The 20,042-nt window shown below is 40.6% G+C and overlaps 2 protein-coding genes across 3 annotated transcripts in view; both read right to left on the bottom strand.

The window, feature by feature from the left end:
* Window positions 1-9,320: 9,320 nt before the first annotated feature.
* The window catches only part of LOC100697428 (tetraspanin-8), a 41,480-nt gene continuing 30,758 nt past the window's right edge, over window positions 9,321-20,042 (bottom strand). Inside the window, exons 1-9 of one of the 2 annotated variants that reach the window (XM_025899432.1) lie at window positions 14,301-14,498; window positions 13,925-13,996; window positions 13,723-13,839; window positions 13,273-13,347; window positions 11,848-11,943; window positions 11,317-11,427; window positions 11,199-11,234; window positions 11,024-11,107; window positions 9,321-10,660 (exon numbers count right to left, since the gene is read on the bottom strand). In XM_025899432.1, the coding sequence (XP_025755217.1) occupies window positions 10,538-10,660; window positions 11,024-11,107; window positions 11,199-11,234; window positions 11,317-11,427; window positions 11,848-11,943; window positions 13,273-13,347; window positions 13,723-13,839; window positions 13,925-13,996; window positions 14,301-14,360 (774 nt within the window). In that variant the 5' untranslated portion in view covers window positions 14,361-14,498 and the 3' untranslated portion in view covers window positions 9,321-10,537. Of the gene's footprint in view, window positions 10,661-11,023; window positions 11,108-11,198; window positions 11,235-11,316; window positions 11,428-11,847; window positions 11,944-13,272; window positions 13,348-13,722; window positions 13,840-13,924; window positions 13,997-14,300; window positions 14,499-20,042 lie in introns of those variants that run through there. The other variant, XM_025899433.1, reaches the window with a different exon arrangement.
* Window positions 14,874-19,197, bottom strand: LOC112842605 (zinc finger BED domain-containing protein 4). Its single transcript, XM_025899430.1, has 6 exons — window positions 19,079-19,197; window positions 18,875-18,992; window positions 17,990-18,460; window positions 17,284-17,884; window positions 16,132-17,088; window positions 14,874-15,212 (listed from the first exon to the last, which is right to left on the bottom strand). Exons 2-5 carry the CDS (start codon window positions 18,911-18,913, stop codon window positions 16,766-16,768), a joined length of 1,434 nt encoding a protein of 477 aa, XP_025755215.1. The 5' UTR covers window positions 18,914-18,992; window positions 19,079-19,197; the 3' UTR covers window positions 14,874-15,212; window positions 16,132-16,765.

Below are 20,042 nucleotides of genomic sequence, written 5' to 3'. Positions count from 1 at the left end.
AGTTATGAACTGCACTCTATTTGGGTCAGATATAAACCGAGTTTAGGTGTAGTTTATTTTCGTTGTGCTTACTTTTTACAATTGTACTGCGTGCTAGCTAGCACGACGGGAGTTTCTATAGAGCTGTGTGCGCGCTAAGTTACTGACGTTGAACTTTATTTTATTCATAAGGGTTAGTTCGTAGAGTTGCCGTACAAACGGAATCGTCCCATATTCAGAGAAAATATTACGATTTATAACCTCCCCTGTCATTCTCTCGCCTGTTGAAACTTCAATCATGAAACTGATCAATGATCGGCTTTTCTCTCTTGTTTGTTTATCGCGCTAAACAACAGCAGCACGTTTAAGCTTGATCAGCTGTTGTTAGAATTCATTTGATTTTAATTTCTAGTATCAGCTGATGTTTGCTGGAGCCACAGCTGAATAAAGGGCTGGTCCAAACCAGGAGAGGTCCTTACTGAATCATCAGAGCTGAACTGGTGATGGAGAAACAGGTTTACCTTTTAGGTGACATGAATGAGTTGAAGGGAAGTTATGAACTGTTTCTGAGAGACAAATAAACACCAAGCTCCTTTTTTGTGTAGCTGACAGCTGGTAACTGTGCAGGGGCGGATCTAGCAAAGCTTTTGCCAGGGGGCCAGGTAGGGCATTAACAGGGAAAGGTGGACACAAAGATATACTTTTCTTTCTTACTCTCATATGAAATATTTAGCTTTTATTAAATAGTTATCTGAATCTTACAACCAAAGTTTGTATAATAATACACAAGATTATTATACAAGATTGACCATTGTTCATCATTCAGAACACTGTGTAAAAATAACAAAACACAAAAAGTGAATGCAAAAGTGCATAAATATTTATTTTACGTGTTTGATGTGTGTGGCGGGGCGTGGTCTGCAGTGCCGCTGCAGGGGAGGTGGACCCACCTGAGCGGCATCGGCAATCACGCCTCTCGGGCGTAGTCTGTGCTCTCTCGGCTCTTTTTTGGGTGTGTGTCGGGCTGTGAGTTGAAAAGCTACAGCCGGCTGTGTGGGTAAACCAACCATGTGTGAAAAGTGGTCCATAACGTAATGCTTCACAGCGTGTTCATGCAAACATTGTCGGGTCTGCCGTGGTACAATGGGACTTCTGCTCATGAACTTGTGTGCACAGCATCTGCAAATCGACGCTGTACGAAGTAACTTCATCTTTACACAAAACTGTAAGCTGTCATCTGTGAAGCGTGAGCGGTGTTTGTTTTTACCATAGTTCATGGTGGAGAATGGCTGCTCTTCTGAGTTTTGCCCTAAGCAGCCGTATGAATGGCAAACTACACTGATTAGCAGCGGCATAGGCACACTTAAAATTTCTTCAGAAATTTTCGCTTTCTAGTTTTTTGTTTATTGCTGTGACTTATGTTGACATTGTTATGCATTTCCAGACCAAAGTTATATCTCTTTATGCCAGTAGATGGTGCTCTTGCACTGCTGTCGAACTACCAGAGAGACTCTAGCTCAGGGGTCGGCAACCTGCGGCTCCAGAGCCGCATGCGGCTCTTTAGTCCTTATACTGCGGCTCCGTGTGGTTTGGGCAAATAAATTAGAAGTATTTAGCTGAAGTGTATTTTATTTATGTTAGTTCTTTTTAACTCGTAGTTCTAACTTGGAAGATTATTGTGATATTGAAATATAAAAATAAAATTATATTCTATTATTTTTTCATCGCTCAAAATAAGAGTCACACTCGCGGAAGCCGGTATACCCGCCGAAACGCCGTGCATTTATCGAGACTTTCAACCCCAGGTAGGCCAATTATGGATCTTCGGATCCACATTATGTCAGCAGCTATTCTCCACTGTGAACTATGTTAAAGACAAACACCGTTCACGCCTGACAGATGACAGCTTACAGTCCTGCGTAAACTGACTTCGTATAACCCCGATTTGCGGACTCTGTCCGCAGAGGTTCAGGAGCAGAAGTCCCATTGTAAACAAATCACGGCAGACCCGACGATGTTTCCATGAGCATGCTTTTGAGCATCTCTTTATTGAGCACTTTTCACACACGGTTGCTGTACGCATACAGCCGGCTGTAGCTTTTCAGCTCACAGCCCGACATACACCACCAACAACACAACAGCACAGATAGCGCAGACGTAAAGGCAGCGAGGCGTGATTGCGGGTGTCGCTCAGGTGCGTCCGCCTCCCCTGCAGCGGCGCTGCAAACCACGCCCCGCCGCACTAGTGATGGTAAATTTGATTCTTTTTACTGAATCGAGTTTTAATGAGTCACTCACCAAAGTGAATCGGGTTTTTTGAGTCATTTGATTCACTGAGTCAGTTGACCAGAGAGTGCAAAAAATGTACATTTTCACTCAAACTTAATTTCTTTTCTCTTTTCATGTATATCCTACTGCCTACTGCTAAGATGAGTGATTCTAAAAGAAAACAACTATTTTATAGAGCAAAAAAGAGCAAAAAAATTTCTAAAGGGAACATTTATTTTGTTTATTTTTATTTTATTAGTATTTTCCTTAAATGTGTCAAATATATATTTTCTCATCTAAATGTCCACTGAGCTGTGAGCCAGGGGGCGGTAATGCGCCTTAACATTGGTTGCCAACCAAGAAGAAGAAGAAGCTGTGAGCCAGGAGGGAGGGGGTGAGTGAGTGAGTGAGTGATTCATTCGCTCTATGATTCAGCACAGGAGGGAGGGGGTTAGCGAGTCCTGAGTGATTCGCTGGCTCTATGATTCAGCACAGGAGGGAGGGGGTTAGTGAGTCCTGAGTGATTTGCTGGCTCTATGGTTCAGCACAGGAGGGAGGGGGTGAGTGAGTCAGTGAGTGATTCGTTCACTCTACGATTCAGCACAGGAGGGAGGGGGTTAGTGAGTCCTGAGTGATTCGCTGGCTCTATGATTCAGCACAGGAGGGAGGGGGTGAGCGAGTCCTGAGTGATTTGCTTCCCCTACGATTCAGCACAGGAAAGGAGGGGGTGAGTATCTCAAATGTGCTGTTAGCATGTTAGCAGAGCGATGCTACTGTGAACCGAGGAGCTATTGTCTTGATGTGAGCTTCTACTCAGGGTTTTTTCTTCCAGTTCAGAGCAGAAATGTTTTTGTTAAGATACTGGATGTTGTGTTTTTCTCCACAATTTTAATTATAAGCTAGATATGTTGCTGCTAACAGCAACAGGGATGAGTCAGTGAGTCAGTTGGGCTTGTGAATCATGATTCACGAGTCAGTAAAGTGATTCTCGAGTATTGAACGATTCGTTCATGATTCGCGCATCACTACGCCGCACACATTAACCAGGTAAAATACATATTTAGGCAGAATTTTGCAAATATCTATTTTTCATTTTTCAGCAGCATAGTGCTTTTTTCCAATTATTTTTTAAGAGTCAGGTCAAGGCTCCAACAGCCCAAAGGTGATATAAGGGTGGCGGCTGACAACAGTTTTTGTTTGCTACATGGATCATTTTAGTTCAGGTTGGTGTCTTTCCTTTTGTTATATTTCTTTAAGAGTTCAAAATGTGTTGATTACATAAATATAATTTCATTTTCTCTGTAGCACTTCATGGGTTTCATAAGCAGCACACCTTAGTTGTTCACAGAAAGCATAAAGATAAAAAACAATATATACAGTGTTATCTTCATTTTAGATGTCAAAAAGTATTTGCGGCTCCCAGTGTTTTCTTTTGCATGGAAACGGGGTCCAAATGGCTCTTTGGGTGTAAAAGGTTGCAGACCCCTGCTCTAGCTATAGGCTCCGTGCATGCGCAGCTCAGAAATAAATGAGCTCCGGCCTGAGCAAGATGCTAACTTCGGTGTCCTCTCTATTAATCCACAGTTTGTTCATACTTGGCTACGCAGTGCTCTGTAGCCTGTGTGCCGCTTGTTCCAGATTAACTGGCGTTGGTTGAACAGATGTGTGGTAGACTTGCTTTTCAGGAGCTGCTACCGACAAACCAGCAAATAAACACCAAATGTGTCATCTGTGACACTTGTGAGGTTCCCTCAAACACAGTCCATCAGTCTTGTTGCTCTTGAACAACAAAATATTTAAAAATGTTGCGAGTTTACCTGGTGATATTCTCATGCATGAGGCGATCGCGAAAACAGCAAACAATTAACACCACGCCGATGCTGTTCACAGGACAGCAAGAGTAAACGATCAGGAGAATCTTGTCGTTCCCCTCGTACATTTTATTACTCCGATTTCAGCATTTTCGCTGCACAACTAAAGCGTGCAGTTTACTTTGCATGCACTAACATGGAGTCGAGTCAACTAGCGCCACCTGTGGCCAAGTGCCATAGCCTACAACCATGATCTTCAATTTGTAGCAGATCCACTATCACATAGCAGCTCGAGCAGTCTCAAATGAGGTCAGTCCACTACTGCCACCTGTGGCCAAATACCATAGCCTACTACTAGATTAACTTGTGACACATCTGCACCTGTTTCTATGACCACATTGAGTAGAGACCGAGTGGCTGCACTTACACCTGGTGCATTCAAATCTACCCACAAACATGTTGAAAGATGCAATGCCAGCAATGTGGATTGTCAAGACTAAAACCAATCATTAAGCAAAGACAACAGGGATCATTTTTTTGTCTATTTATTTAGCATGCACAACATTTGTAGTCGCCTTCTGTACAGGGGAAGTCCACACACACTTTGTGGTACCACCTTCTGCAGAAGGTGCATTCAATCTGTAAGAAAAATTAGATTGTCACAGTCATGCATCTCAAGTCAGGCTGTTGAGTGAAGCGACTAAATATGTTTAAGTGTGCAGATACTGCAGATATCTGTGCAAAAGTCTTATCTATAGATCACTCAATGTTTTCATGTGTCCTTTAGTTGCTTCAGTGTCTTTAAAATGCAAAGGCATGCAGGTTACCTGAACTATAATTTTGCTGTTAGTGCATCACACTGACATGTCACCCAGTGATATTGAAGTAACCCATTCAGAGTGCTTCAGGCTCTGGTATTGATTTGGTGATCTTACACACTCGTCGGTTTCTGCACCTGAGCTTCTCTCAGCACAGTCATGGCATAGCTAGGAAAGGTCTTTGAAAATATGCCACAATGAGGATATACATATAAATGCTGACTATGCTGACAGAATGTGTTGTGAGAACATTGGTCAAATATTAATGTGTCATATATTTGTGAAATAGATATTTATTTGCTGTGAAATGATATAAACAAAGAGTGGTGACTTGTAACACTTAAAGTGTATGATAAGGTGAAAAAAATACACAACTGCATGTCATGTAGTTGAAGGTTTTTTTCTTTTGGAAGACCGGAAAACACTGAAAGTTACAAATGTATTGTGCATGAAATAAATTCAAACGTGGTGAGAGAGCCAGCTGCAGACGTGTGTCACAAGTTAATCTGGCTGTATAATAAATAGACAAAAAATGATCCCTGTTGTCTTTGCTTAATGATTGGTTTTAGTCTTGACAATCCACATTGCTGGCATTGCATCTTTCAACATGTTTGTGGGTAGATTTGAATGCAGCAGGGGTAAGTGCAGCCACTCGGTCTCTACTCAATGTGGTCATAGAAACAGGTGCAGATGTGTCACAAGTATCTAGTAGTAGGCTATGGTATTTGGCCACAGGTGGCAGTAGTGGACTGACCTCATTTGAGACTGCTCCAGCTGCTATGTGATAGTGGATCTGCTACAAATTGAAGATCATATGCAAGTTTTGAAAATTACATTATAAATATTCATAACTTAGCTTTAAAACCAAGAAATTCTAACTCTCCCCCACACTCAAAAACAGATGACACACCAACTGACACACATGAGTCACTCATTTTCTTAAATCCACTCACTCTCACTGGCTCTGTTTATTACTAATCACTGTGTAACTGCTGTAAATTCGCAGTAACTGCCATCTCCTTACAAATGCTTATTATATTAATCACACTTATACAGCCTGTATATAACTACCAACTCTCTCCAGCCATGTTGATGTATTTCCTATATTGGCTGAAAATATTCATTTCCAGAGCAAAGACACAGGCAGACTATGCTTACAGGATGTGATGTTACATGTTATTATGTGATGTTATTGAAATCATCAGGAACAACGGGAGTGGTGATTTCTGTAACTTTGTGTATATAATTTGGCATTTCTTACTGATGTAGGCCAAAAATAAATACATGATATCATTTTATTCAGTTCAAAGGTTTATTTGCAAGACACACAAACAGACAAAATAGAAAGTTGAAAGTTACAAATGTATTGTGCATGAAACGAATTCAAACGTGGTGCAGATGCGTGTCACAAGTTAATCTGGCTGTAGGCTATGGCACTTGGCCACAGGTGGCGCTTGTTGACTCGACTCCATTTGAGTGCACACAAAGTAAACTGCACGCTTTAGTTGTGCAGCAAAAACGCTGAAATCGGAGTAATAAAACGTACGAGGATAACGATAACGACAAGATTCTCCCGATCGTTTACTCTTACTGTCCTGTGAACAACATCGGCGTGGTGTTAATTGTTTGCCGTTTTCGCGATCGCATCGCTCATGAGAATATATCACCAGGTAAACTCGCGTCATTCTTAAACATTTTGTTGTTCAACAGCATCAAGACTGACGGAGTGTGTTTGAGATAACCTCACAAGTGTCACACATGACACATTTGGCGTTTTTTTTGCTGGTTTGTCGGTAGCAGCTCCTGAAACGCAAGTCTGCCACACATCTGTTCGACCAAATCCAGTTAATCTAAGCGCCAGTTAATCTGTAACACCGGTCCAGATTCCCCTAGGTCTGGTGGCGGTAACCCATACAACCTGCTGCAGTTGTTTTTCGTTTGATTTGTGTTGGAATAAGTTCCTTTTACAGCAGTGAAACAGAAAAAAAAATTCCCCTTTTAATCCTGTAATCTGTTTAGATTTACAGTTTTAATCAGAAGAAAACACGACACGTAGAGACGTCAAAAATGCAAAGATATACAGCTGTGATGACACAGCTGCTTTTTACAAGCAGCTGTGTCATCACAGCACTCAGGTTTCAGACTGCAAGCTTGGAAGATTCTGTACTACTAACAAACTTCACATGAGGTCGCAAAAGAATGTGGCTTTTCTTTTAAGTACATTTAACATTATCATGACAAATCGAATCAGTAACATTAACAGGGATCTCAAGATGGCTGATAGCTGGTGGAAGCTGCTTGTTCTGTTCAGAGATGGAATGCAGGAAATTCTGTGAAAGACTGTTTTTACAGTAATGGTATTTAAGCAAGGGCGTAGATTTGGTTGTGGCATTGGTGGGGACGGATGATTCAACCACCGGACCCTGCCCTGTTTCTTTTTTTCCCCTTTTTGTCTTTGCTTCTTGATTTTAAAAAAAAGGAGAAATATACTTGCCTACATATGCTATTCTACATGCTTTGAAACCATTTAAAATTACAATTCATAGTGTTATATGTGAATTATGTAATGTTAAATTACTATTAAAAAATGACTAAGTATTTTAGACTTTAGTTTACTTCAGCCATATTTCATACAAATCAGGTATTATACAAAAATAAAAATAGCTTCAAATACAGTCATGACAATTAAAGAATATGACTTTAAGGACTTAACAGCACTACTTCAGTTATAGTACAACAACATCTCTTATACATTAGCACTAAGGGAACACTGAATGACCTGCTGGTTTTTGTCCATAAAACTACTCATCTAAGATTACCACAAAGTAAAAGATCTCTCAGCAAAATTATGCAACATTTTAGGCACTATTGCCCCGATCAACTCAGTGAGCTGGGATTTTTTTATTCTAAACATGAACTACTGTTACAGCAACAGACATGGACTACTGGTGCCCCACACAACAACTCAATGTCCACTATGTGAAGGAGCCAAACACATGCCTTCTCCTCTCGTTAATCTATAGCACCAAATCATCAGTCAGTCACCTGTGACCTCGCCTCTTCACCTCTGTCTGAGCTACAACATGGCAGAGCTGCCTCTGTCACCTGATGAATAACAGTGAGACATTCCAAATACATGCAGTCACACATGTGCTTCAAATACAGTAATGAACCACCAAGTCATCATCCAATTCCACCTGTGATCTTGTATCACCATTGCTCTCTGAGCTTTGTGTTGGTTCTTCTGTCACCTGACAAATAGGACATACATGACAATAAGAATAAAATGGGTAGCTGCTTCAGTGTTTCTGTCAATATGTGCAGATCTTGACTCATCAGTAATGTTTGTAGGGTGAGTGCATTTTTAAAACTAGTTTTGCAAACCGCACTACAAGGTGGAATATTTGCAAAATCATGACTACCTCATGATATTTTGTCTCAAAAATCAACCCTATGAATATGTCAGTACCATTAGGATGAAATTTTTGTGTCACAAACATTTACCGTTAGACATATAATTTTAACAGCCTCTGTAATCTAATATCGTGGCTTGCTCGAGGCTGCCGTTTTGTCTGACAGTTTCAATCAAAATTAGAAATGCTACTCTGAGACTGAGAGAACTAATAGTGCTGCCTGCTGTGCAGTTAGTTTCCAAAACACGTTATTCATGGTTACATACAATTTTAGACTGATGTGGGCCAAAGCCTAGCATAGCCTGTAACGTTATTATGACAGACACATTTTATGAGTGAACTTGACTTTAAGTGACTTACAGGCTTCTTGAAAAATACTTTTTTATATCCAGGTTCTTCCTTTTTGCTGCCATCCTTCTCTCCTCCTTGCAGGTCCGCAGGGTTGCCGCTGCTAAATCGAAACAGAGCTCCCAGTAGAGAACGTAATTTAACTCTTTCTGCACCGCTAGGTGAATGAGACGTTGACAGATCGTTTTTTTCTTTCTATCGGTTTTGTTTTTCTTTACTCGAAGAGATCAAATTATTGGTGGGGACAATTCAATAATCGCTGGATATTGGTGGGGACATGTCCCTTCCGTCCATGCCAAATCTACGCCCATGTATTTGTCCTTGTGTTGTCCTTGGGTCATTTTTGTCCCCTAAAGAAATCTTTTGCTATCAAAAATGTGTTTTTTTATTCATCAAATGGTCTGAAAATAACAGAAGTTATTCATTACTATGCTATGCATGATTGGAATAAGTTTTAAGTAATTTGATTTATTTATGGGGTTTTTATTGGATTTTATAACACCTGTGGTCCTTGTGGACAAAAATGATCCCAAAGTACAAAGTGTTGCAAAAGGCCGTATTTTCACACCATACTGCTTTCAAACATCTTTGATCTTGGATCACTTATGTGTGGGGTCAAGCACTGGTCATAACAACCACAACAACAACAACAACAACAGGCAGCACAATGAGGAAGCAGGTGCTCTATATTCAATGAAATTTTATTTATACAGCGCCAAATCACAACAACAGTCACATCAAGGTGCTTCGTATTGTAAGGTAGACCCTACAATAATACATACACAGAAAGTGCGCTCACAAGCCTTCATTGCACTAGAGATTTGCATACTTTGATGAGCATACTTTTTTTTACCATGTTGTGCAAAGCAATGACCAGTAGAACAAAGCATATACTGTCCTCTAGTATAATGAGGAGGGAGAATCAATGTTCAGGAAGATCCAGGGTTAGAAGATAAAGAAAATATTGTCAATATTTAGAGCACATGCTACCCTTTCTCTGAAAAAGCACATCACCCACCTGCAGAAGTGGAACAAGGTTATGAAGTGAAGAAAAGTGATGAAGAATCTGAACTATGTTCAAGTAGGTTCTCAGGCATCCAGGACATGGTAGTCTGAGGAGCTTGGAAAGAAAGTGACTGGGCTTCTTGAAGTTTCTTGAATTTTCAGAATGTGAAACTCAAATAGAAGGTGTGTCAGAGGACTACACATCTTCCATTTCAATTATGATGAACACAAAGAATCAAGCAAATCAAGCAAGAAAGAGGAGTCAGCTGAGACAGAGGGATATTTGCAGTAATGTGAGGAAACATTGATCTGGTCTTCTATCCTTCCCAGTGACAGACGATGCATGACTCTCTCATGTGCCACAGAGAAAGACAATCTATCACGGTCCAAGCACATATGCCAGGTCCCATACTCCTTCAGTGGCTTTGCTACTCGAGTACTGAAAGCACTATACACAGTGTATTCTGCTTGTATTCTGCTTTTTAACGTTCACATGCCAATAGATGCATCAGAGACCAAGTTGGGGTTCAGTAACTTGCCCAAGGACACCTTGGTAAGAACTCCAGACTAGAGCACACAGAGATTGAACCAACAACCATCCAATTAGCAGATGACCTGCTCTACAGCCAACTCAATGACGAACAAGGAGGGACAACGAGAGAGGAAGAAAAATGGATCGAATGCAGCTGTAGGCATAGGTGATATGTATCCCATTTTGAATTTAAAAACTTTTTTTTTTTTCAACACAAACAGAAAAAGTCACATGAAAAGAACAATTTCTATGCATCAGAAAAGCAGTGAAATTTTTCATGCTGCTTGAAAAATATTTCACTTTGAAATTCAAGAAAACAAAAAACAGGACTCTATGAAAGAAAAAAAATGCATCGTACTTTGGCTAGTATGCCGGGTAGTTGTGCAGCTCCTTGTATTTTGGTGGCATCACGGAGACCATGATGGTGGCTCTGTTGGGGTAATACAGCTGGTGGATCATGATGGAGGACAGAATCATGCCAAGCAGCTGTCGGGGAACACAGGAAGTTGAGTTAAACATCTGCAAGTTGTGAAATGTTGATTCTGATTCTGTATTCATAATGAACTAATATTATAATGAACTTAGACTCAAACTGCTACGTATTTACCTACAAGATGATTTTTCACACGGTTTAGATTTTAGTTCTAGTTTACTTTTTGTTCAGCTACAGATGATGTAATTCTTGAACATTTGATGGAGAAGATGGAGAATTCAAACTTTGTGGAAAAAATATATTACATGCATACTATGACTTTCTCATTGTCATATAAATAATAGCAGGGACTAAATGCAGAGAATGCAGATGTGACATTTATGCTACTGAATCCCTGAATAATTGAAAATACTCACAGCTAGAACAGCCAGAGTGAAGCTTACTGCAAGACCGATTTTGCTAATAAACTGGATGTAGTCCATGATGGTGGGAAAGCAGGTCTAAAAATAAAAGGAAAAATAAACACTGTCAGGTTCTGATATAAACTGATGAATGATTTAAGCTTTTTCAAAGTGGTGCTGGGTCACTCACCTTAGTGTAGACGGACTTTCTCTGCAGCATGAAAGTCTGGAAAAGTTACAGAAATAAAGACGTTACAAACTGTGACACACTGAACAGAAGTGAAGCGAGCGGGTGCGTCGATACTCACGTTGTTTTCGACAGTCTGACACTTGCCCTCCTTCTCCTCCTCCTGGCTGCACACACAGGAGTCGGGGATGTTCTCCCAGTCGTTGTAGCTGAACAGACCACAGCAGTGAAACTACAAACAGCAGCAGGAGAAGAAAGAAAGAGGAGGGTTACTCATCTTCAGGAGGATCATCAGCTGGAAATAGACATTAAAACGTGTGTGAGGGTTTCTTTTTCCCCCTTTTGAAATTTTTTTTTTTTTTAAAAAGTGATCAAATTACTTGTGGACAGTTCGCTTGCTCTTATTCTGAAAGCTCACTTGCTGCCAACTATTATCTGTATATAAATAATGGCACAGTGTATTATGTCATGTTTCAAAGCCCATCTGATGTTATTTTACATCATCACCAGTTTGCAAGTGCTAAATGTTTTATGCCCTGATGGAGTGCATCTTTTTTTCCATGAATGTAACTTGTATGTGGCAATAAAAAAATAAGAAAATCAAATTTTAAATAGATTAAGAGACCACAGCGAGCAAGTTAGAATATCTCACCTTCTCCTGAATGCCCTCAGCCATGTTCCTCACATCCTCTGAAGATTTGTCCAGAGGCACAAACCCACTGAAGGTCTCCTTTGCAATGCCTTTGAGCTTCAAAAAACAAATATTTTCATAGCATGCATTACATTTTGTTAAGTCAAATTGTTAAATGTTGTCATTGTGTTTCTTAAATTTGTAAAGTCTTAGTTCAAGCAGCAGGATCAAAGACATTCCTTTGATCCTCACCACCTCTCCAGCCACTCTGGTGCTGGAGGAGGTTTTATTGTAGATACATCCTATCTGGGAGATCTGTTTCTTGTGTTGTAAGCTTCCTGCTTTTATGATCCTTTTGGTGAGCAGGAGGTCACACAAACACACACACACACGTTCTTGCACATGCATACAGGTGCTTACACACACACACAGAGTGCCTTGCCTTTTGCAACCAAGGGGGTCGGTGGGAGGTGCTTGTGTTGTATTGTGTAAACTGTAACTGTCATGGGAATAAACAGCTGCGAGGAGAGCTGCTCTTTGAAGGATTTGGGCTAGAGACAGGTGAGGAGCATTAAGCTCCACTGCCTGGTTCTGACCAAAGCTTCCCTCGTTAGCAAGTAAAAGACCGGTTGAAGATGTTCTGTCTTGATTTCGTTCTTCATGAGGAATAAGTCTCTAAACTAGCGGGGCCTGTGGAAACACAGACTCAACACATTTATATTTATTTAAAATTAAAGCATTTTAACTGTTATGAAAGGTAATATGGGTAAGGTAAAGTAATGAAAAAGTAACTGTATTTATGTGTTGATTATTTTAAAAATGCATAATGTTAAGGAAAAATATATTTTCTAGTGCTTATTTGCTGTGTATTTTCTTTATGTATTTTAATAACAGGCCTGTATACAAGAAGGCCAGCTTTGAATCACAAACTGTGTCAAAGGTCGTAAATTGCTTAGCCAGACTGAAACTGTGCAGAACAGGAAGTTTTTGTTCAGAGGTGCAGAGGCAGTATTCTAAGAACAGGATGCAGATGTACACACAGGAAAAGCGGAACTAGGCAGAGTGTAGCGCATGTTATCACCCCATCAGCAACACATACACACATACACATTGAGTAAGGGCAGAGGTAAAGAAGTTGTTTTGATCGAAACTGTGTATGACGTATAAGTCGAACAGAGTACCAAATAACATGAGGAGGGAGCAGACTATATTATACACATCCGGCCTGTAATGCTTCAGATCTGCAGATGCTTAGCACCGTGCACATCTCTCTTCTGGAAGATAATGATTGAATAAAATGATTATAAATACTTTGATCACACTGAGTTGCGTCTTCTCTGTCCAGTTAGAAGAATAAAAGAACTGGGGTCAATAATAATTAAAAAGTTTTTCCAGTTAAATCAAATAAATCTCTTCACGTGACTTCGTCCAGCATCCTGCCTTTACCTGAGGATAAATGATGGCAGCAGGGATTCCAATTATGAGCATCAGCAGGGATCCAATGACCATAAACACCAGGAACTGCAGAGGAAAATTCATTCAGTTTTTGAACACTTGCATCATCAAAGCAAGACTGTTACATTCATCACAGATGGTCTTCATTAAGAAATACAAACAGCCTATACCGGAAAGAGACTAACAAGACAAGAGGAAGCAAAACTAAACACAGCACACAAGATGGGAGACCATCAAAATAATACAGGAAGTAGCAAACACTGAGGCACTAGGAATATAGAACATAAAAGACGACTTTGGACTTCAAACACACAACTCATCTTAACATACAGTGAACGTAAGGACCTGTAAAATCAGAGCACCCTACTGTAATGCAAAGATAATAAAAATTAGAAAACCCTAAAACATCCCAAAAACTCAAAACCCATCAAATTCACTCACCATGATCAGGGCCACTTTGCTCTCCTTGTGGGCTCCGTAGGCTCCCAGCACAGCGATCATCATGGTGATGCAGCCCACCATGTAGAAGAAGAAGAGCTGGGTGGCGCGACCCTCCAGCTGTAGACAGACGTGTCATGAAAAGGTTAGTGGGCTTTGTCTGTTTGTTCCCACGTGTTACATTTATGTTTGAATGTGTCCTCACGTTGTGTCCTCCTCGAATGTTCATGAAGAACTGGCACCACAGAGCGAGGGCGATGGCCACTCCACCAACAACCTGAACAAACAGAAACAGTCTGGTTAGAGCTGCTGGATCCTTTAAACACAACCAGGACATCGAATGACTGCACAGCCACACATGTGGACGAGCACAACAACAAACTCTGAAAGTAAGAACAAACATGTTGTGTTTATGTTGCTTTATTTTACTCTTCTAAGCTTAGGTTTCATTTAAATGTAAAAAAGGAGGCAAATGTGGTTGTTTTTGACTGCTGAGTCTGCCTGCTGACTGGTTGAAGTCTTTACTGAGATTCTGGATTAAAGTCTGTGATTATCATTTGCTGAATAATCTCTTTACTCACGATGAAGAATATGTTGAAAACAGTGAAGATGCGTTTGAGGCAGATGTTGATCTGAGCCATGTTTGCAGCTGGAAAATGCAGTTAAAATAACAGTACTGTTCCCAAAGTCCAGACGAGCTCCGACTGCAGCAAAGTGAAGTGAGAGGAGAGCAGCAGTGAGCTGCTTTTAAGGATTTCAGGGCTCCACTGGGCAGGACGTCCGGTATGTTAGAGGTGGAAACTTCTGTGAAAGGCTTTTTTAAGAAGGGGAGGTTCAACACAGGGTCTTCCTCCTTCCAGTAAATTCTAGCGGAAACAGTTGTTGCTGTGAGCAGGGAGGGAAGGTATTTTCAGGCTGGGAGGAGGGGGAGGGGGAGAAATGGTGATGAAATCCAAATGTGGAGACATGACTCATTTTAATTTCATGAGAATCTGTCGTTAGCAGGAGGAGAGATAACTTACCAAAAGTCAGTTTATTCCTCTACAGCTCAAAGTAGTTTTTACTGCATCTGCACACAATGTACTCAGAGTTTTCTTTTATAAGAGTGCTGCACTTATGCTAAACGATTTGTATATAACTTTTTATGTTACATCATTTCTGCTGTGGTTTCAAATGTAATGCAGTATGAGTACTGCACTCAAATACAGATTACATCGACTTTAACTTCCCCCCTTAGTACTTTTATAGTTGCATCTTATTAAATAATACTTTTTGTTTTATGAAGTAGGTTTTGTAGTTTTTTGTCCACATCACACTTGATTCTTTTATTGATTCCTAATCAGTTTTCATTGTGGAATAATTTGATCCACAAAGACTTTGAGCGTCCACAGAGCACTTTTAATCCTCCGAGTGTGAACGAGCTGTCAGACAGAGCAAAGCAATGCAAACACTACCCTCCAATGAGTCCCACGTCACTGTTTTGGAATCTGCAGCTGTGAAAAAAACAGAAACTGGTGAGATGAAAAAATGATCACTGAATGTAAAATTTGGAATTGATGCCTACAACATGTTGGAGTGGTTGGTTTGATTTGTGTTGGATTTTGGATTTTGTGCAGTCTTGCAGTTATTTTTAAATCCTTTCTGTCTTCTCATTTTATTTCTAAAGTTGTAAAGTTGCATGTTACCCTTTTGCGACCCTTTCCTGTTCAGCAGTCAGCACGTTTAAAAACAATTGCAGTTCAGCCTAAAGTGCTGTTTTTCCTTTTCGGGACAAAGATATGTAGGAAGCTAAAGAGCAGCAGAGAAATGCCAGGAAAGAGAAAGTGAGGGAAGGAGGGACAACTTTACTTGGAAGTTAACATGTGGGAGGTACGAGATTAAGTTACTGTGACGCAGCTCAGAGGAACAACAATGAATGCTTTGTGGGGTTTAAAGGAGAAACGTTATTTGCAGGACAGGAAGAATTCATGAAACTGTTTAGTCTTCTTGTGTTAATCTAATAAAATAATAATAAAAAATATATTATAATCATAATATTCCATGATCAGCTGGAAGTGGTATTACTGCAAAGTGGGATCATTTAGTTTTAATTTGGGACAAATACATAAAGTCTCACGCTTACATACTTTTTTATGTTGGATTGAACAAATATGATGAGTTGCACCACAAAAACAAAATTAACAGTCTCACTTATAAATAATCCTGATGTTTTCACATGTTACACTAATTTAAACTTAAAATAATCCTGCTGACTATCAGCATATTTATTTCACTTTTGAGACCTGAGTAGTTTCTCTCACATCATCAAATTTTTAAAATAAGTATTTGCAGTTTGCCTAAAGAGTTATATATTGATTACTTTTCTGTCCGTCCACCGATTTTAAGAAACCTTGTCCTCACCGGTCAACTCACCGTTCTCTTTCTCTCTCTCCCCTCTGTCATGTGTGTCTGTCTGTTCTGGTTTTGGTGCAGAAGCAGGACTGTGTGAGGTTTCCCATCTTCTGCCTTCACAGCCTGGATTGATCACGCACCTGTTCCTGATGCCCTCGTTGTGGCCTCTCCGTAAGGGAGCGGCAGCCCTTGAGTACTCGCTGGATCGTTGTCTTACTAAGTTAGTGCGACCCAAGTACAAGCCAAGCCTTGAGCTTGTGTTTCTACTTACCAGTGATGGGCAGATGAAGCTTCATGAACCACTGAAGCTTTTCATCCAATTGCTTCACCCCAGCGCAAAGCGTCTTGAAGCTTCATTTGCTCTAGTAGGACATCTACTGGACGTAAAAATATTAGTTGGCATGAATTTGAAGAGTGTGGCATTTTGCACACAGCCTGTAAATGTCAACAACAAAAGGAGTGTGTAAAACATGTATATTGTAGTGATGGCAGTATACTGTGTATATTTATACTGGCAGTACGGAAAATGATTATTTGGAAATGCTTAAAACGGAAATGATCATTTACTGTGAGGTGAGGTGTGGTTGGGGTATGGACAGTGGTTGTGCTTTTGTAATGTTGAGGTATGGACAGTGATTAGTGTTTAGGGGCCACATCATTGGTTTTTATTTAAAAACAACAGTTTCTCCACTGTGGCAGGTCGTAGGCGATTTCTTTTTTTGGACAATATTTCCCCTGCTTTTGAAAACACTTGCTCACAGGGCACAGATGAGGCAGGGGTACACAGGTATGTCAGTGCTAACTTATATAAGTGAGGATAGACATATTTTTGTCTCTCCCAGTATTTAAGGGGGTCCTCCAGCCTTCCAATATTTGGCTCCATCATGTAACGTTGGACCTCAATATTCGCGTCTGCTGTCACATTTTGTGTCTGTGTCTGCCTGACACTTTCATCCAGGCGACGCCACAGGTTGTTACCTAAACAATAAGGACAGTTTTATGTGATACTAACAATTCAATTTTCAATTCAATGTTATTTATATAGCGCCAAATCACAACAACAGTCGCCTCAAGGCGCTTTATATTGTACAGTAGATCGTACAATAATAGATACAGAGGAAGACCCAACAATCAGTTTATATAAATGCACCTCAAATGCAATAACAATAGTACCGTGGGAAACAGCCTCAACAGTTTGTGACGTTGATGGCTGTGGTGGTGGTGCGGAAGAAGAGGAGGTGGTGGAGGCCCTCATTACAGAAGCACATTCTGCTTTCAGTCTTTTTTCTGCTTCGCTAGCTCTTGCAGGGCTGAGAAACCCGAGTTTTCTGAACCTTGGGTCCAGCAGTGTCGCAAAGAACATAATGCTCATGGTTTGTATTTTATCTGGCTTCTCTCTCAATAGCATCCTCAGCTTCTGAGCCAGAGAAGACCCAATGGATGGTGATTTTTCCATTTGTTCATTGAGGCAATGATCCAGCATAGCGAGCAAAGGTATGACCTTTGACCCAGACACCCTTTTTTCCTGAGAGAGCTCAGTGGTTGCATCGTTAAATGGTGCTAGGACAACCACACACTCTGAAATTATACCAAATTCCTCAGATGAAACAGGTGGGATGTCTGTTGTGAGACTTGCCAAAGCAGCACCCACTGGCTCCCTTTGCTCGAACAGTCTTTGCAGCATATTATAAGTGCTGTTCCAGCGGGTTTCCACCTCCTGTATTAGTTTGAGTTGAGGCTTCCTTAGTTGTTCCTGCACCACTGAAAGCCTCTCCTTACAAAATACAATTATAAAAGCATACATTAGATTGTCAAGGGAGCAGAACTATACACTTAAGTAGCATTAAAGAAACTGTAATTAAGCCACTTAAGAACTTACCTTTGCAGTGGTACTGCTCCTGAAATATCCCACGATCTTCCTGGACTTGGCTCGGATGTCAGAGACCTCAGCGGTCTGGTCAAGGGCCTTCTTCACCACTAAGTTCAGGGTGTGAGCTATGCATATGGCATATTTGAGTCGTAGCTCCCTTGCACAAGCCCCCATATTGGCAGCCCCATCTGTTACTAGGCATGTGACTTTGTCAGTAATTGCCCATTCTGTCATGAGTGAGCCTTTCACTTGTGCAATATTTTCTGCAGTGTGTGCATTAGGAAAATATTGCACTCCTAAAACAACAGTGTTTAATGTGCTGGACTCATCAACAAAATGGCAGGTGACTGCAAGATAGGCCTCTGTGTTGATGGAGGTCCACATATCTGATGTCAGACTCACAGCTGCTGCCTTCTCAATGCTGGCCTTAGCTTTCTCCTTCATCTCCTGGTACCTGGCCTCCACCATGACTTTCAGGGCCTAAAGGAAAGAAAAAACATTTTGTTTAAAAGTACAACGTGGCTGTGAAGCAGTGTGTAGTGTAGCTACACACTGAGGCTTTGAGCCTCAGTCCTGCCTGTTCACATTTTATTCTGTAAAAACAAAATTTTCACTGCTTTTATGGCCTTTTTAGTGGGGAGAACATAGCTACGATTTAATGATTTAACAAATCTTTTAAATCCTTTGTCCTCCTCAATGCTAAATGGCTGGGAGTCCTCAATCACCATGCTAACCAGGTCTTCATCTATTTGAGATTGTTCTCCTGAGGAAAGACAATAAAAACAAAGCACAAATATAAATATCACACACGTAACTTATTACAGTTGTATAATATTGTTATATCATTTAGTAACATTACTGCATGCTATATTATCATGGCATGTGATGGCTCACCTGGTCTTGCTCCACAATCGGTGTTCTCCTTATTGTCATGCAAAGCTCTGTAGTGCGTAAGCATGGATGAGGTGTTGTTGTTATATCCCAGCTCCCTGGCACATAGCAAACACTTCACCTTGTAGAAAAGTAAAGACAGCTTAACATAAATTGTATTGCACCATCAGTATTATGAAAATACATCTTCTGTAGAAATTTACATACCTTGTTGGGAGGAATAAGATCAAAATGTTCCCACACAGGGGAGGACATCCTCCTCTTCTTAGCTGGCTCCATTCTCTCCTGACTTTCTCTCCTCACTCTCCTAAACCTCCAAACTCTCTCCAAACTGTCTCCAAACTGTCTCCAAACTGTCTCCAAACTCTCACTAACCGCAACTCTCCATCAAACACCCACATTTTCAATGAAGTCTGAGGGGTTTATATCGCTGTCATAGCTCGCGGCAAAGTTCGAACCACTTCCTGAACCAGTCACGTGGTACAGCCGGGCAGCGAGGCTTCAGACGTCATCATTTTCAGCTCCTCCCATAAATGAAGCAAGCCTCGTTACGCACATCGCGGAAACGCCCCCTCCATTACTCGACACAAGCTTTGAAGCCTCGATATAGAACGTCACATCACTACCTGTGAGAGAGATACTTACAGTTGTACGTTCCTCTTCTGGAGTCTTGCAGTCATTTTCACATCATTTCAGTCTTCTCGTTTTATTTCTAAAGTTGCGTCTTACCATTTTGTAACCCTTCTTATGGAAGCCTGTTTCCGCCACTTAGAAAAAACAAAAGGATCCGTAACTTGAAATTTCTAGTTATTTTCTCGAAATTTCAAGTTATTTTCTCAAAATTTTGACTGATTAACTCGAAATTTCGACTTATTTACTCGAAATTTTGAGAAAACTAACTCGAAATTTTAGAGTTAGCACTGCCAATCGGTAATCTACGTGACTGACGTCATTTCCTTGTTACCCGGAAGCTGAAGCTCTCAGGTACAAATGCTACAGCTAAGCTACCGGTATTACATCCAGTCATGAATGCACAGATTGCTCAGTATTTTCAGGGTGGCTTCAAAAATAATGAAATCCTTGTGTTATTAGCTGAATCACATGGCGTTACTATCAGCAAACGTACTCGCGAAAGCGCCAGTATGTTGCGATCCAGTTTTGAGAGCATATT

Source organism: Oreochromis niloticus, linkage group LG17 (assembly GCF_001858045.2).
Source record: "Oreochromis niloticus isolate F11D_XX linkage group LG17, O_niloticus_UMD_NMBU, whole genome shotgun sequence".
Lineage (NCBI taxonomy): Eukaryota > Metazoa > Chordata > Actinopteri > Cichliformes > Cichlidae > Oreochromis > Oreochromis niloticus.
Note: the sequence above shows the minus strand (reverse complement) of the source record. Positions and strands in the feature narration are given on the sequence as shown.